Here is a 17,041-nt window from a genome sequence, read left to right as displayed (position 1 = left end):
AAAGAAATTTTAGTAGTCTATGAAGCTGTCCCTGTTTTGATAGATATGCATCAGACTCAGTGAGAATCACAATGAATGTTAATGACCATGTAAGGAACACGATGCAACAGGAACACGTGACATGGTCTACTACAATAATGCAATATCGCAACATCTCCCTTTCTTTGAAGTTAACAAACTCATAAAAATAACAAAATTTGACCATATTACAAAAAAAGTAAGAACAAAATGTGAAGTAACAGAAAATAAATGTTCCAAAACTTTAAAAAAAAATAACTGTCATAAGAGTCAATGACTGCAGTATGGCAAGCCAATTGTAGCAATATTCAATACCTAAATTCAATTTCAATTCAATTTCAATTCAATGAAATTCAATTTCAATTCAATTTCAATTCAATGAAATTCAATTTCAATTCAATGAAATTCAATTTCAATTCAATGAAATTCAATTTCAATTCAATGAAAATTCAATTTCAATTCAATGAAAATTCAATGAAAATTCAATGAAAATTCAATTTCAATTCAATGAAAATTCAATTTCAATTCAATGAAAATTCAGTTTCAATTCAATGAAAGTTCAATTTCAATGCAACGAAATTTATTCAATGAAGAAACTAAATCACGATTCAAAGAAAGTATATATAGTTACTCATCCCGTTGAAAATCACTTCCGGTTAGTGACCGGAAATGGTAAGTTGCATCCGGGGTAGTTAGAATACGGGAGCTGCATGCTTTAATTTTTCCGCGGGAACATTTTACTGGCAATATGGCGCGTGCCGAATCAGAGTTTGACGCGGAAAAGGATTTACCCAAATTTTTGTCGTCTGTGCTGGATAGGACAGAGGAATATATAAGCAGCAATGAAACAAACATCAAAGACTTGCAAGTACAATTTGTAGTTCTCGATAGAACTGTAAGTCTTTTGCGTTCTATTGCCTTTGACATTGAGCAAGATCGGATGGAGTGGGAGTCCCTAGCTACAGCCTTTTTAGAAGTACTACGGGCTATCGAAAATCACATCAAAACTCTAGCAGTAGAACCTTCATTAATTTCACGAAGTGAATGCGAAACCCTCAGAACGGGAAATCCTGGGAGACCTCAGTTCTACGTACCTGCCGAAACGTTAGAAGATCTTCTTGGACTCGGATTCTCAATGGCAAAAATTTCTCGGATGTTTGGCGTGTCTCGCTGGACAATTTATCGCAGAATACAGTCATATGGCTTGCAAAACACCGTGCAGTTTAGTTTGTTGTCGGATGCGGAATTGGACGAGTTAGTTCTCGAATATATGGGTCGTCATGGATTTACAACAGGGCGAACATACTTAGCCGGGTACCTTAAGTCAGTTGGACTGAGGGTTCAAAGGAGAAGAATTCGTGAGTGTTTGGCAAGGGTGGATCCGACGAATACTGCCTTGAGGTGGGGGATTGTTGTTTCTCGTAGGCAATACTCGGTCCCGTGGCCAAATTCTCTATGGCATTTAGATGGGCACCACTCTCTTATTCGCTGGGGTCTTGTAATCCATGGGTGCATAGATGGTTTTTCCAGACGGATTATGTTTCTCAGATGCAGTAATAACAATCTTTCGCAAACTGTTCTGGAACTTTTTCTGAAAGCAATTGAAAATGATGCGTTGTGGCCATCACGTATTCGTGTGGATTATGGTGTCGAGAATGTACAAGTTTGTGATGCTATGGTGGAAGCAAGAGGTGAAGGTCGGGGGAGTTTTATAGCAGGTCCCTCCACCAGAAATCAGAGAATTGAAAGACTCTGGAGGGACGTGTTCAGGTGCGTGTGCCATCTTTTCTATTACGTGTTTTATGCATTGGAAGATACAAGCTTGCTCAACATCGAGAACCCAACGGATCTATTTGCGCTGCATTTGACATTCATCCCAAGAATAAACCTTGCACTTCGCGAATATATGGAGGCTTTTAACCATCACAAGGTAAGGACAGCAAACCATTGGTCTCCGTATCAGATGTGGGTAAATGGCATGCTAAACAAGGAGAACCCCTTACCACATGGGCAACTAGACGAGGATCCCAATGATCTGGAATTCTACGGTGTTGACCCTGACGGGCCATCTCCATTTGAAGATAGCAATAACAATGTTGTTGTTCCCCCAGTCACATTACCAGTTGAACATCAGTCAGTTCAAGCGAAAGTTCTGGAGCAGATAGACCCACTGGCGTCATCAACACAAATGGGCATGGATATATACACTAAAATTCACCAGATAGTAAAAGAAAGCATTGAAAACATTTAACAACACTATACCTTATTGACAAATTGTGCAGCTATGTGCAGTTGCTGTGTGGGATGTGCAGAGATAAAAAAATCAGGAACAATCATGTAACAGGATTCAATATGGCTGCAAGATTGCCAATCAAGTTCAGTACACAACGTACTTAAGTAACTTCAACTTGTTTTATTTCAGTAAAATACAACAGTAACATCAGCAGTTATCTCTGGTGGAACAGATATTATCCTCGCATTTCAATGGATATGACACTGTGATAGAATTAATTAGTGAAAGTTCTTGTGACTAAAAACACTTACAAATAATGTCAACTTTTTGTAACCTATAATCAGAACATTACAGCTTTCCAAAATATGCATTTGCAAAGGCCAAATCATAAAGATTAAATAGTTGCTCCTCACTTGGCAGCAATGAACCATTTGTACATCTTGGTAAGCTCAAGGTATTTGCACAGGTGTTAGCAGTAGGTAGAAAAGGGCATTCTGTGTGGGGGTTTGTGCCATGACTTGTTGCCTCAACGAACTCTATAGAAGGTGCTACTCTAAACCCTAGTAGGGGCTCTTCGTCACTGCCAGTAACAAATTGAAGTATATGCCCCAAAGTGATTGCACCCCTTTGCCCACTTGCTGCAAGTCTGGTGTATTTAGAGAACAACTCATAAATTTCTGTTTCGAAACGGCATGCATTGCTACCCTCTTCAGAAAAATTTGGTGAAAGAAGGGCCATCAACTTTCTTCTCGATAAAGCATAACTTTGGGAAGGTCTGAAAAGATGAAGGAAGTTAGGTATAGCATTCCCTATTTCATAAAGCCCCAGATTTTTAAAACCAATTCGAAGCTTTGCAATACAAGGGCTTGATGGCTCTTGGGAAGAAAAAAGCGCTTGGAGGTTATCTTCTTTCACAAATCTGGGGATACTGCCATTCTGCAAAGTGCTAAGGGCCATAATAAGCCCAATGGTTGAATAATCATTAGCAAGATGGTCTTTAAGACCATTGTCAAAGTATGTAGCTTTAATATCTCGTAAACATAGGCGAAAGAACTCTTTTCGAGGGCCATCATAATCCTCAACACACTCACCATAAAATCCAACTGAGAGTGTTAGTCTGGGGTCTTTTAAAAATTGCACTTCATCCATTGCTGATTTTAAAACATCTTGTCGATTGATTAAGATGAAGTTGGTTTCACCATCTAGACTTTCAGAAACATCTTGCACATCCAGTGGCCTTCCGCTTACAATCACACTTTGTGCATAACGTAAAATTTCTACAGGATTCTCAATGCCATTGGCTCTACAGTAATTTACACAACGCTTTGCAAGCAAATCCACTGATGGATCTTCAGTGTTATCAGCTAGTGTCTCCTCCCCTGCTGACTGAAATCCTGTACTACCCTCTTCAGAAATGGGTACTGATTGCATTTCACTTTGCTTCTGTTGTTCAGAAACTGGTTGACTCAACATTTCTGCCAAAAAAGTAAAATTACAGGATAAATAAATATTTGCTGACAACTTGCCTTGTGAGGAACAAGCCAGAAGCTTTGTACTATGACTACAGAAGGAGATGGATTTTTATGCCAACAAGAGTTTTTACCATGGGCAACTGTTACACACATTGCCGGTTTACTATTAGCACTAGAAATATGATCTGCAAAAATTTTAAAATGAAAAAAAGATCTCTTACTCTATTTTACAGAATTCAAGTACTGTAGTAAAAATGAAGAAATGTTACCATGGTAACAATTTAGTTTTGGCATTAAAACTTTGCCTCAAATAACTCTAGCAAAGGAAGAAAGGCAATTTCAAATTGTCTTAAGTGTCACTCTACAGAGCAATGCTGGCACACCAGGAAATTATTACACTAATAGGCACACAATCTACATTGTTTCGATTTCCACAAATGTATGAGAGTATGTTTAACCTTTGGGGGCCAAACAACCCATTTTCAATTTAACAAAGTTTTCATTCTTGTTTATAATTTATTATCCACATCCAGGACTAGCAAATTAACAACGTTGTCCCCTCCTTGTCTTAGGTTCCCTGGGGATGGTCCATGATACCTTGACATACAAAAAAGGACGCAAATTTAATGTTTTAATGTTAGTATTGTTTTTTTTAAAATTGTATTAACTAGGCCCAAATTAATGACAGCAATAACATACTTACCAGGCAAATCATCATGATCTGATGAGCTATTTACGTCACCATCGCATATTAAACAGTTCAGTCCACTTTTCAGTTTAACATAAATAGCTCCTTGTCCGCAGAGCAGTTTCACTTGCTTGTACGAGTACTCTCCACAACTGACAGGTATGCTTAACTTCCGCCGGTTAGCACGAAGAAACACAAAATCCCCATTACCGACTAATGGATGTTTTAGTCTAATTGCATCGCCAATTTTGGATCGAATTTCTGCCTCTCCATCCGTGCTCACTAAATTAACAAATCCTCGAAGCAAAATGTTGTCATGGTTAATTGACAAATTTTCTTCGTCGTCATCGTCGTCCTCCACATACATAAGAGCAAATTCAAACGGTTTAGGCTGTTCTGGAGTTGTTTTTTTGTTTCTTTGCTCCACTACTACTAGGCACGGTAGAAGGTGATGCTGCTCGAAGTCGCTCCCGTTGACTCAAGCGAGAACACAATCCTGTACTTCGACTTCTTTGCAACATGGACCGAGCTCGTTCGACAGCACTGGAAACGTTGCTCGTTGAACTGAAGTTATTTCCTGATACCCCTTGTGTAACTGAATCCGTAACGTTCCCATTTGAGCTGGAACTACTACTGGCTAAGACTTGCGAAACCAGTCGCGAGCATTCACCCAGCGAATCTGCAAGATTTCGAAGACTTTCCTCCATTTTGTCGGCTAAAATGGCGGGAGGAGATTTGGCCGATTCCCGGATGTTCCACCCAAGATGCTTTGCGCATTGAATAAATTTTCATTGAATTGAAATTGAATTTTCATTGAATTGAAATTGAATTTTCATTGAATTGAAATTGAATATTCATTGAATTGAAATTGAATTTTCATTGAATTGAAATTGAATTTTCACTGAATTGAAATTGAATTTTCACTGAATTGAAATTGAATTTTCATTGAATTGAAATTGAATTTTCATTGAATTGAAATTGAATTTCATTGAATTGAAATTGAATTTCATTGAATTGAAATTAAATTTCATTGAATTGAAATTGAATTTAGGTATTGAATATTGCTACAATTGGCTTGCCATACTGCAGACCTTACAAGAGTTGCTACATGACCCTAGAAACTACGCTATATTTAGAACGTGTGAGCCCTGATCGTGATTCGGGAGGATCAAATCACGCGCTCAAACAGTTTGCAGGTAAAGTCTACCCATTCCAGGTTTTATATAAAAAAAAGATGGCAAATATATCGGTACTTTGATTTCTTAAATTAAAAATGTTCGTCTATAACATGTTTTCTTTTTCAAACAATTTCTTAAGTAGCTTTCAGGTCCTCAGAATCTTCTAAGGTAGATTCTCAAGGAGTTTGTGTTGCTTTATCCCTCTGTAATTCTGCTATTTTCCTTCTTGCCATTCAAATTCATCTATACTACAAATGTATTTGTGTCAATAATTCTTTACAGAATTGTGTGATAAACTGTAGTGTTTTAAAATATTTTCCAGCTCACGCAATAGATCACGTGACAGCCCTAAAAATACTGAGACGTTCAATGCTAATTTTATGCCGTATAAAAAGAAAATTTCCATTTTTTCACTTTCTTAGAGAAATTTCTTCCACCCTTCCAGTAATATCCAAAAAAGTTATTTTGAAAATTCTTGATTCTTTCCTTCGAAGCATGGCAAGGCATCTTTCAAATTTCAATATATCGGGATATATCCACTCTTTCAGGCGATAAAAAGAGGATACTACATGACCGCGCGTGGATACGAATTTTATCTCGAGTGTTCAACTCAATATCTTTCGTGAGATATCAAGTTGAACACGAGAATATAAAATTCAGATCCACAAACGGACATGTAATATTCTGTTCATTATATAAACATACTAATGATAACGTTTTTGACGATTTTCCGAAATTTCAGTCCACTATCTGAAGATTTCTGAAGATTTTCCAAAATTGTTCTGAAGGCGAGACAAACGCTTCCGAACATTTTCTGAAAATTAACAAAGATTGCCGACGATGACTGAAGAAGATCGGAAGATGTTTCGATCATTCATCTACAAATTCAAGTGTAGGTAAAGGGATAAAAGAAAAATGTTATCAAAAAAATATCTTCAGTGTGAAAGATAAAAATAGTATCTTCACTGCACACGATGAAGATACGACTTTTTAGTAAAAGGAAAAATCCTGGTATTTCACTGGTGTTTATGTAATAAAATCTTTTATGCCGTATAAAAAGAAAATTTCCATCTGTTCCTTTTCTTAAAGAAATTTCTTCCACCCTTCCAGTAAAAACTATTTTGAAAATTCCTGCTCCTTTCTTTCGAAGCATGGCAAGGCACCCTTCAAATTCCCATATATCGGGATATATCCACTCTTTCAGGCGATACGGGTATGACTAATAAAAGTTTTGAAAAAAATAGCCCGGAGGGTAGCAAAAGGGAAAGCTGCTTGGGTCCGACATCTTGCAAACTGAAGAACAGCACGCGAAAACTTCGCCTACGTGTAGCCGTACCCACCCCCTGTTGTACATAATGTACATGTATACAGCTCTTTTGATGTTCATATTACTTTTGAGCTTGTTTAACATAAGAGGGTGCTCACTGATATATTAAGCATACGAAAACAAAGTCTAGTCTAATAGTATGTTTGAAAATTAAGAAGTGTGAGCAGTAGTTACATAATTAAAAAGTAATATAATTGAGTTCTAAGAACGCAAACCTAATTTTGACCTGTGGCTTTCTAGAGTTGGTTTCCCTGTGCACGGTTATACGCAGAAAAATCCACATTCCTGAAAGGACAACAAAATGGCCACCCCGCTTGATTTTTGCAGGGGCTGTCACGGCCAGTAAACTGGCACTGTTTAATACTAAGACATGTGACAAGACATGTGACGAACATGTGACTATGTGAGCAGGCCATGTGAGCTTGTCTTTCCGCTGGGTCTTTGACTTCTTTCCACTCAGTCGCCGTACGCTTCGCTATTATGTGTGCTCAGCGTTAGATTTTGGTGAATTTAAACGCTGCGACGGTAGCATTTATCGAAATTTGAGGGAATTGTCCTTGTCTATTAACACGACTTGGCTTTGGGATGTTAACCGTGGGAACACCTACATTTTAATGACACTTGTTGATTAGTTCCAGTCGTGACAGATAGCACAGTCTCTATCCGGTCGAAATTTTATAGATTGTTTGAAATCGGTGGAAGAGTACTCTGAAGGCAAGATCCAAAAGTCTATTTTATTCATCACGGGAAATACTCCAATTAGTCGCACAGAGTTTGTTTACGATAAACGAGCATGCGATTGCAAATGCTAGCTTAAATCTGTGCTTCCAGCTTAGAATAATGTACGTAATTTAAATATTCTCTGAAACTTTTGAGTCTACAGAAACTGGCGGCGTCATGCAACGTATCAACAAATCGTGACCTCTTCACTAGCATGGACGATGACACTATGCAATATCTGACTGTAAAACCTCAGTTGCCGCTGAAAAATGTTGATTTTAGCATTAGACAAAGGTTGAAAGTCATCTGGTGAAATCATTTATTTAAGGTATATATATTAAATTGAGGACGTCAAACGCACTCTCATAATCTCTGATTACTAATAGTATTAACTACATGTCATAACGAACATGGCCTGTAACTGGTGCAGTAACCAGAGAATATGTTGTACTCCATGAGTATCTTTTAATTAGCTAATAATATTAAAAATAACATTAAAAAACAAAGTTGTTGCCCGAATGCTCATTCAATTGTGGATGAACTCAAGATAAAAGTCTGTGTCGGGACAAGTGGTCCATACCGCTGAAGCCTAACTCAGTCTGGGTTTGTACCCTTTTTCAGAAGCAAATTTCCAGGACTTTTCCAGGACTCGGATTGATTTTTCCAGGACTGTAAAATTCACACTAACCCCTTCACTCCCAAGACCTCAATTTTAATTCTCGTTACTGTCTGCCGTACATTTCATATCTTTTAATTGCGTTTAACAGATTTCCAGCACTTTCCAGGACCAGTTGCCTTTTTCCAGGACTTTTCGGTCCTGGAAAATGCCACAGTAAAATTCCAGGACTTTCCAGGTTTTCCAGGGGCTGTAGGAACCCTGCTCAGTTTCCACAACTTTAAGTGGTCAGGATTATTTCTCCCCCCCCCCCCCCCCCCCCTCTGATTGGGATGCTCATCTATCAGAGGGTAACCCCCCTTCTCCCCAGCACTAAACTGGCCCGTACCCATTTATACACCTGAGTGGAGAGAGGCACTGTGAGAGTAAAGTTTCTTGCCTAAGGACAGGACAGGACAGGACAGGACGCGACGGGACAGGACGGGACGGGACGGGACATCCCTGGCCTCAGCTCATTTTGCCTCAAACCTGGACTGCTCGATCCAGATTCCAGCACACTAACCATTAAGTTACCATTGATACCTCAACGGACGCACTCAAGAGGAATGGTTATTTCTGAAAAGTTACATACCTGGGATATGATACGTATTCTTCAACTCAGAAGCACATCAAGATCTCCTTTCATGTACATATTGACATAATATTGATTTCAAGTGTATTAGTGTTTGTTTTTAGATCAATTATATATATGTTTGTGTAACGTATTTTCTTAAAAGACAAAAAAAATCTTGAAAATACAAAAAAATCTCAAGATCTTCTTGCTTAAGGTTCAAATCATGATAGATGTGCAGGTGATCACTTGATGGGAGAAACTTTTAAGACAAAGCTATATCACGCATGTTAAAGTGAAACATTTTCCACTGCAATGTTGTGCTACAGTACTGTTGAATTAAGCAGGTGGTTGCTTGTACAAAATGATATGAGATTTTTGGCAAGAATAACAAGCTGAAATCAAGATTACTATAACGCACCCTGACAATTTTATTTAAATAAATTTAAAGACGTAATAGTAAATGTACTTGCACCATCTACATTACTACACAGCACCCACAAACAAAGGTTAATATTTGATTTGAGTAGCAAAATGGCTATGTAACATCCATTCAGGAAGTTTTAAATCAGCATTTAACCACTGCGCAATGCTGCAATATACATGACTATCACCTTTGGTTTCATTACTAGCAGTTTTTAGGTGCCTTCCATTGGACTAGAGAGTGGACCAAAAGCTAACTACGTGACCATACAGACTGCACGTTTTCTCATAAATCTCAGTAAGAAACCATTGAAGGCAACAATTTTAAAATCTATATACAGTAGGTTGGAATAGCCAGTTTAGCTTTAATTTCTCCTAACATCTGTTGGTTAAATATATCTCTTAACTCAGGCAGAAGCCCCATGGTTTCTTTGTCTCTAACATCTTTGAAAATTATTGCAGATAGATGTATGCCTGATTACAGTTTAGCGGTAAGAATTGAAAAATCAATATTATAACCATTGATATTTAAACTACAATGTCAATCTCTTAAATCTCAAAATGTTAACATTTCTTAGAAGTTTCTTCTTAAATCCCAAAACTAATAACAATTATTAATTAATTAAAACTAACTATTAAGACTGGATCTTGTCTGAAAAAACGACAGTAGAACCACAGTGCTACCATAACCATAATGGTGCAGTCACCATGGTTCATTGTTCTCAGTCCACAAGGCACGAGTGGAAGACTTATCACGCATTTCACAAATAACCAATACCTACAACTCCCTACGGTGGAGTTGTATCATACAGAATCATCTGCAAGAAATTAAGACAAATTAGGAGATCGTCACCACTGGTGATGTGCGGCAAAATTGTCATACCCCACCATGAATTGGGTGACATGGGTTTGGAAGGTTCAGTGTTTACTTATGTTTATTTTTTAGTTGTTTTGTCTCTGAGTAAGACTCATGCTTCCAATTGGCTGACTCCTTTGTGAAAGGAGAGGGAATTGCAGGTGAAAGGCTTTGAGGAAATGAGGGTTGGGTGGCTAGCTCATTTTTTAATTACTGTTACATGTTTAATTACTGTTACTGTTACGGTGTAGGCAAAAAAAGCCTCCTATACCCTTGCAGTAAAACAGATGTAGCTCACAGTACCTTGCAGATATATGTAAAAGAAAAGGAATCTGGAACCTAAACATATTTTATGGGCCGGGGTACTGAGTAGTTGTTACAAAAGAGGCTCAGAAGAGAAAGAGAGAAACAAAAAGCAAGACCAAAGGAAAGGAGAAAATGAAACTGAAGATTAAATGCCCAAGATAACAATAATCATTTATAATATGTTTATGTATATAATTTATTTAATACATAGCCAACTTCAAAGAAAAGAATTGAAGAGGGAACCAAATTAATAACAATGAAATGCATGTTTAAATGAATTTTTGGTATACTTACCATGATACCACCATCTTGTTTTCTTGGGACTTTTGTGACAAGTTTTAACATACCAGCTATTATCAGGTGGGTGTTTCTAAAACAAACACAAAAATTTCAAAGCACTGCCTGGGTTTATGTCACAAACAGAATTACACATAGTACAAAGTTAATGATGGGTAAAAAATGCCATACAATACCATACATGTGGTTGATACAGATGCAAAAAAAAAAAAAGAACTTGGCTGATACTGTAGAATTCCAAAAGTAACGGCCCCATTACTTTCGGATATAGCAGGCAAAAGGTGCTGTTACTTTTGGGAAGCCATTGCTTTCGGATGGTTAAAAAACATTTGTATGGTAATTCACAGTCATTTCAGACAAAGTTGCCGTCGGGATTCAATAGGTAAGTAAAAAATTAATGTTACTTTCAGGGAGCCATTATTTTTTGGGGGACTGCTACTTTTGGAATTCTACGGTATCCAGCCATTTTGCCCTTACACCTGGTTGAATAAGCAACACAATTTTTAAGCATGATTAAGCATGACATTTTCAGTGTGGACAAAACTACTTGTGTAGTTAAGTAAACCCTAATCAAGTGTGGTTGATACATAATTTAAGGTTTTGCATCCCATCATTTACAAAGCAATAAAATTTTAAACTGGATTGGAATCAAACAACCATTATGGCAGTGTCTGTGTTCCAACAAATACAGTTTGACCTCTATTAAGCAGCCACCCTCGGGACTTTGAAAAGTGGCCGCTTAATAGAGGTTGGTCACTTAATAGAGGTACAATATAAATTGGATAGGAATGGCAGTAAACATGATCTCATTGACTACAGAGCAAAATGCTTTTAAAAAGTGAAAAAATATGAAGATAAATCCAAAATTCATTCTAACAAAACATCACGTGCATTTCCAGCCCATGCATAGTTCTAGCTCTAACACAGAGGGCACATAGTTGAAATGTACAGTATTTCTTCAGGTTGATAATGCACAGAAAAAATGCAAACATTGTTGATGACTTGTTATAGTGCAGATTAAATTGCAGTTCTTGTTTTCTTGTTGTTATCAGTTATCACCTTATATCATCTGTCACCATTTCGCTTGGAAAGATAATTTGCCGGCCACTTAATAGAGGTGGCCGTTGAATAGAGGTATCAAATAGAGCAGTTTACTGACAAATATATCGGGACTTTGGAAAGTGGCCGCTTAATGGAGGGTGGCAGCCTAATAGGTGGCCGCTTACTAGAGTTAGGACTGTATTTAGATAACTGCACCACAACAGTGTAAAATTGTGTGTAAATGATCATCTGATTTGAACTTACTGCATATACAAGATCAGTTTGCAATAAATCTGTCTTAAAGGTCAGCACACACAAGGAGACTAGCCCTTGCAACTAGTCCCTGCAACTAGTCCCCTGAAGAATTTACATGAAGGGACTAGTTGCAGGGACTAATCACAGGGACTAGTCTCCTTGTGTTTGCTGACCTTAAAGGCTTTCCATCACCTTACCTTTTCTTGACAGCTACTCAACATGCTAACAATACTTAGACAAACAGATTCCACTGACAGAGCAGGAGACCAGTCATCCGTCAGGATTGATAGGCAGATGTGCCCATTACTATACACATGAGGATGGACTGGAATATTTGATCCTCCAAATATAACCTGCACACAACAAATCATCAATTTTCCTTAATTACTGATTGCCATATCCTATAAAATTATGGTAAGGAACAGACCATTTTTTTTGAGGAGGGGGTTGGGCAATTTCTAGAAAAAGAAATGTGCAGCAAAAAGGGCTTAAAAGAATTGTTCAAGGGGAACCGTGAGCAAAAAAAAAAAAAAAAATAAAAAATAAATAGCAAGTGCTTTCTATTATCCAGGTCCTGTGTTTTGACTTTTAAGAAATTCTTGCATAAGCTATTGCCCACCAAAAGAAATCATGCACAACCTAAAGGTGAGAAAATTCCCACAAAAATTGTGCCCCCCCCCCCCCCCCCCCCTCTTCTCCTCAAAAAAATAATGGTCCATCCCCAATAAGGTCTGGGCTCATATTTGTTTTTGGTGGGCTTATTTTCTTGGGGGGAGGGGTATGTATTGGGGTGGGAGCTATTATCAGAAGGAATTCTGTGTTTCAGAATAATTGTTTAATTACATTTGGAGGTGATATTGTGTTTGAAACATTTTAGGTCTATACTAGAATACCGCTGGCATGGTAAAATACTGGAAAACAGGATATGAAGTACAGAACAAGTCCTGAAATGATTAGATAAACATCACCGGTCAGACTCTTCACAGACTCTTACAGAGCGTTTTCATTGTCACGCAATAAAAAATAAAATCAAAATCAGTGGATAAGGTCAAGAAATTGTGATATTACAGAAGATAAATAAAGAAGACAGTTCTCCAAGTTTAAGGTGTGTGTTCTGTCCCAAAGTTGAGATATTTGTCAAATTTGTTCCATGCATATTTACAGAATCTAATATGGAGTCACCATGTTGGTGTTCCTCCATGGCACACCAATATGGCAGCCGAAAATCAGTGTTAAAATCTGGAACTTACTTTGGTTATCTGGGACAATGATTATCTGCACTGAACAAATAAACATTTAAATAAGCACTTTTCCACATACAATAACATCTTAAACAGCTAAAAAGCACGAGATGAATGCATATTTTTCAACAAACGCGATCACAGCTTTATACATGTATCACAAATCAAAATGCGCTGGTTTCCAAACAAAGGGCAATATTGAGCTGGAAAGTTGTAAACAGATATAACTTTAGTACCTCTTATGCGTGATGAGGATAAAAGCTTTGGTGGCCCTCTAGTTTTGGATTTAAGAATTTGATGACGTCACATGAAAACGCTCTCTTCTCTACTATCATATGGCTAGCTCCATGAGCTGCCAAGATTAATCAAATCCTGTGCTGTGATTGGCTACCCAAGTGGGCAAGATGGAGCTGTCTTCCCCGCTTGGGACTACCCTCCGTGTTGCACAAGAAAAATTTCCCCGAGAGCCACATAATAAATCCTTTATTGACCAAGCTTGTTCAGTCAAGATGGCTGGATATTGGCGTCATTCTTTTTTTGCAAGTTTATGGACCTTGACTCTGTCTCGGTCCATAAACAGGCAAAAAAAGAACTTGGCCAATATCTAGCCATCTTGACCTCACACTTGGTCAATAACCCATATTTACATCCCACAAGAAGCTTAATACAGCTCAATAGACAGGGGGGCTAACTTCATTAAAGAGCAAAACTCTAAAAGGTTATATAGTCGAATCTGTATATAACAACCCTGTATTAAGCGGCCATCCTCTATTAAGCAGCCAGTTTTCAAAGTCCCGATTTTTTTGCTCATACAAACACTGTATTTGTGACCTGTATTAGGTGGCCACCTCTATTAAGCAGCCGTAGCACCCTGTAGTCCTATGTTTGTCTTTCTTTGTTATTGTTACCTGTATTAAGCGGCCACCCCGAATGCAACAACTATGAAATTGAGCGTAACAACTATGAAATGATGGAATGAGATACTTTGTTGTGAAGTCATAGAAATACAGTACTGTACACCATAGAAGAGTAGAAAACAATTTATTGCACAGTACTTTTACGCAATGTTACATATATTATACCGTTAAGTTACAAGTTGGCACTGAACGTTGTTTAAAGTATTGATCTCTTGAAAGAGTGTTGATTGTCCTCTTGTTTCCTTGCATGAAGTGTTTTTGTAGACATTAGACCACGCCCAGTGAGTATTTTGAGTGATCTTGTATTAAGCAGCCACCTGTATTAAGCGGCCAGTTCCTCAAGTCCCCAGGGTGACCGTTATATACAGGTTCGACTGTAATTATCATGATTCATTTTTTGCTGGGGGCTTTGAACAATAAAGTGTCGCAATCAATTCTTTCCAAATAAACAGAAAATACCAGTAAAATTTACCCACAGCTCAGAAATATTGTATAATATAAATTTGTGATCTGATTGGTTCCAAAAAAATGCACAAGTAATGTAATTGGTCTGTTTTTGTTTTAGTTGTCAATGTTCAATGAAGGGGGGAAGGTTAGTAAAGCTCTTGTTCCAAATATTGGTTGGAAAACTTATCAGTTAATAAGATGTTTATTATATGGCAAACACAGACAAATTAATTTATTAATGTAACTGGTTTGTACTAGCTGGCATTTTGCTTATGAATGACGATGAGCTGAACTTAATTCTGCCAAGGTTTGCTCTTCTTCTTTGCTTTTTTTTCTCATCAGCCTTTTTGGCACTTCCATAAATAAATGTTGTTAGAAGAAAATACAGTAGTCAATATTTTTGCATTTTAGTTTGCAACTTTTTCACCGCAAAACATTACCGGTCTAGTGCCGGTCTAGGTGGGAAAATCTAGACCGCTTTCAATATAGATTTCAGCCAATCAAATTTGTAAATTTGGTAGCTTTCAGCTCAGTCCTTGTGAGACACAGCGATATAATAACATATATATAAAACAAACTCTATCACAGCTTCCTTTAAGTAAGGGCATTTCACGAGAAGAATAGTTACATACAACTAGGACTTGGGAACCTCATCTTCTAACATTAGTGCTTTTTAGGCTAACCGGATTGCTATTGAAACGTTTTGACTGCTGGTCAGTTTATAATAGTCTATGTTATAGATCCCGATATACTGGGTGCCGCGCTCACCAAAATTAGTATTCAACCATAAAAACAAGGATTTGACATTATTAACTGAAATTTCTAAAAAATAATTTTGACTGCAGGACGTGGAGCATTTTGAAAAACCTGTCTGGCTGCCGGACATAGAGACACAGCATAGTTTTAAAAGCCACATGTATGCCTGTTTATTCACCCAAACATTTTAACTGGAGTGTATTCCATGTGACAAACTACGGTACTTTGAGTTTTTAAAACCAGAAAAGAGGGAGTGAAATAAAACATTAATTCCTTACCTCGGGCGACTCAAAGGGATACTTGGATCCAAATTTGAACTCAAGCTGAAATTTTTCACCATCGTACAATGTACCTATAAAAATAAAATGTGTAGAGTGACAACAATATTAAACAACCTGACTGCCCATCATTTTGAGTCACTTCAAACACTTGACACTTAAAATTAAAAAAGAAAACAAAAATCATTCCATTTGCAAAAATATTCGACACCCAGTATACGGTCGGCATTTTAAATCGAAAATGTCAGCTTCCTTTTAACATTTTCACCTTTTCTTTCTTCCACTCTAGCTGTTATTTCAGATATGCAATTGCTCAGAAGCTATTCATAGTAACAGTCAATGACATGCATGTTCCACTTTCGCCTGCGTAAAGCTAACTTCAGCTTTCAGACAGAACAGAATTAATCACGCTCTAGGGAGCCGTCCACATCGGATACTTCTCGAATGTCGTCATGAAGTGTAATAAAATTTATTTACCTGGGGCTCCTTCTACATGGATAATCCACCTAAAACAGCAAAAGAGAATCAAACGTTTACACTCAGCACAATTCACGGAAGTGCACATAGGTTTCAAATTAAAGTTCGTACAAATATCGATGTTTATGATTGCCGAAACAATGATTCGGTGTTTTAAGAATTAAGACAAGAAAGCCTGAAACTTACGTAGCAAGATTCGAAGAGACTGAATCACAGTCGAGGCGCATTCCTGGCGGCGGTTTAGTTTTGATTTCCATCAGCTCTTTCTGCAATCTTCTCTGCCAAGCCGCCATATTTGACGCACTGTTATGGTTGCCTCGATATCATCCCGTTGTACAAAAGGAATGGGCTCTAAAATATATGAAGTTTCTTGACAGGGTTGCTTAGTAACATGACGTAACAACTTCGGCTTACGCCGGAAGTGAGATAAGAGTAGTCCGTGATTTCCTCGTGACGCACGTGACGTCGCCGCACCTCCGCGAGCTACGTTTTACGTTTGAGGGGAGGGGTGGAGGCTAGGGAAAGGCTGGCCATCTATGTACTACTCTTTTCTGGACAGCACTTTCATCAATAAAGTGGTCATATTTAGACTCTTTTTTGTGTCCAGGTGTGTGTAAATCTGTGCTAGAACCTGCCGTTTGTTGTCTTGTTCGAGATGGACCGTAAAAGGGGTGTTGGGGATTAAAAAAATAGAGGAGACGCTCGAAAAATTTCCTTCTCCCAAAAGAGGATGAGGCGAGGGGTGTGGGGGGGGAGGGGGGAGGGGGGAGGGGGGAGGGGGGAGGGGGGAGGGGGGAGGGGGGGCCGGGCTTATTCGAGAGGAGGGCTTACTGCATTGTTCAACTTGTCATTTATTAGTTTCACAGCTAAAATGTCATTGCTACA

At 38.0% G+C, this 17,041-nt stretch overlaps 3 protein-coding genes across 4 annotated transcripts; 1 reads left to right on the top strand and 2 right to left on the bottom strand.

The window, feature by feature from the left end:
- The first annotated feature begins 512 nt into the window (after positions 1 to 512).
- Positions 513 to 2,678, top strand: LOC149097538 (uncharacterized). Its single transcript, XM_089279651.1, has one exon. The coding sequence runs from the start codon at positions 767 to 769 to the stop codon at positions 2,267 to 2,269; it is 1,503 nt and encodes a 500-aa protein (XP_089135777.1). The 5' UTR covers positions 513 to 766; the 3' UTR covers positions 2,270 to 2,678.
- Positions 2,412 to 5,275, bottom strand: LOC149097537 (uncharacterized). The gene is made up of 2 exons (XM_089279652.1): positions 4,427 to 5,275; positions 2,412 to 3,726 (listed from the first exon to the last, which is right to left on the bottom strand). The coding sequence occupies exons 1-2, from the start codon at positions 4,776 to 4,778 to the stop codon at positions 2,600 to 2,602; spliced, it is 1,479 nt and encodes a 492-aa protein (XP_089135778.1). The 5' UTR covers positions 4,779 to 5,275; the 3' UTR covers positions 2,412 to 2,599.
- Positions 5,276 to 9,269: 3,994 nt separating this feature from the next.
- Positions 9,270 to 16,497, bottom strand: LOC110047657 (ubiquitin-conjugating enzyme E2 W-like). 2 transcript variants are annotated; one of them, XM_089279654.1, is made up of 6 exons: positions 16,343 to 16,497; positions 16,157 to 16,185; positions 15,680 to 15,753; positions 12,238 to 12,393; positions 10,742 to 10,817; positions 9,270 to 10,103 (listed from the first exon to the last, which is right to left on the bottom strand). In XM_089279654.1, the coding sequence occupies exons 1-6, from the start codon at positions 16,447 to 16,449 to the stop codon at positions 10,090 to 10,092; spliced, it is 456 nt and encodes a 151-aa protein (XP_089135780.1). In that variant the 5' UTR covers positions 16,450 to 16,497; the 3' UTR covers positions 9,270 to 10,089. The 2 variants fall into 2 exon arrangements, with proteins under 2 accessions (XP_089135780.1, XP_089135779.1); XM_089279653.1 differs by lacking the exon at positions 9,270 to 10,103 and having other exon boundaries at positions 10,680 to 10,817.
- Between the last annotated feature and the right edge of the window lie 544 nt (positions 16,498 to 17,041).

This window comes from Orbicella faveolata, unplaced genomic scaffold, assembly GCF_042242905.1.
Source record: "Orbicella faveolata isolate gen_17 unplaced genomic scaffold, um_ofav_v1 contig_47, whole genome shotgun sequence".
Taxonomy (NCBI): Eukaryota; Metazoa; Cnidaria; class Anthozoa; order Scleractinia; family Merulinidae; genus Orbicella; species Orbicella faveolata.
Note: the sequence above shows the minus strand (reverse complement) of the source record. Positions and strands in the feature narration are given on the sequence as shown.

What these genes read in the sequence shown, in the direction of transcription:
- LOC149097538 (XM_089279651.1), top strand. Translation starts at nt 767, where the DNA reads ATGGCGCGTGCCGAATCAGAGTTTGACGCGGAAAAGGATTTACCCAAA.
- LOC110047657 (XM_089279653.1), bottom strand. Translation starts at nt 16,449, where the DNA reads ATGGCGGCTTGGCAGAGAAGATTGCAGAAAGAGCTGATGGAAATCAAA. An exon ending in CCATGTAGAAGGAGCCCCAG is followed by an intron (nt 15,754 to 16,156) that starts GTAAATAAATTT and finishes TTATTTTTATAG; the next exon opens with GTACATTGTACGATGGTGAA. An exon ending in ATCCCTTTGAGTCGCCCGAG is followed by an intron (nt 12,394 to 15,679) that starts GTAAGGAATTAA and finishes TGTTGTGTGCAG; the next exon opens with GTTATATTTGGAGGATCAAA.
- LOC149097537 (XM_089279652.1), bottom strand. Translation starts at nt 4,778, where the DNA reads ATGTATGTGGAGGACGACGATGACGACGAAGAAAATTTGTCAATTAAC. An exon ending in AGATCATGATGATTTGCCTG is followed by an intron (nt 3,727 to 4,426) that starts GTAAGTATGTTA and finishes CTTTTTTGGCAG; the next exon opens with AAATGTTGAGTCAACCAGTT.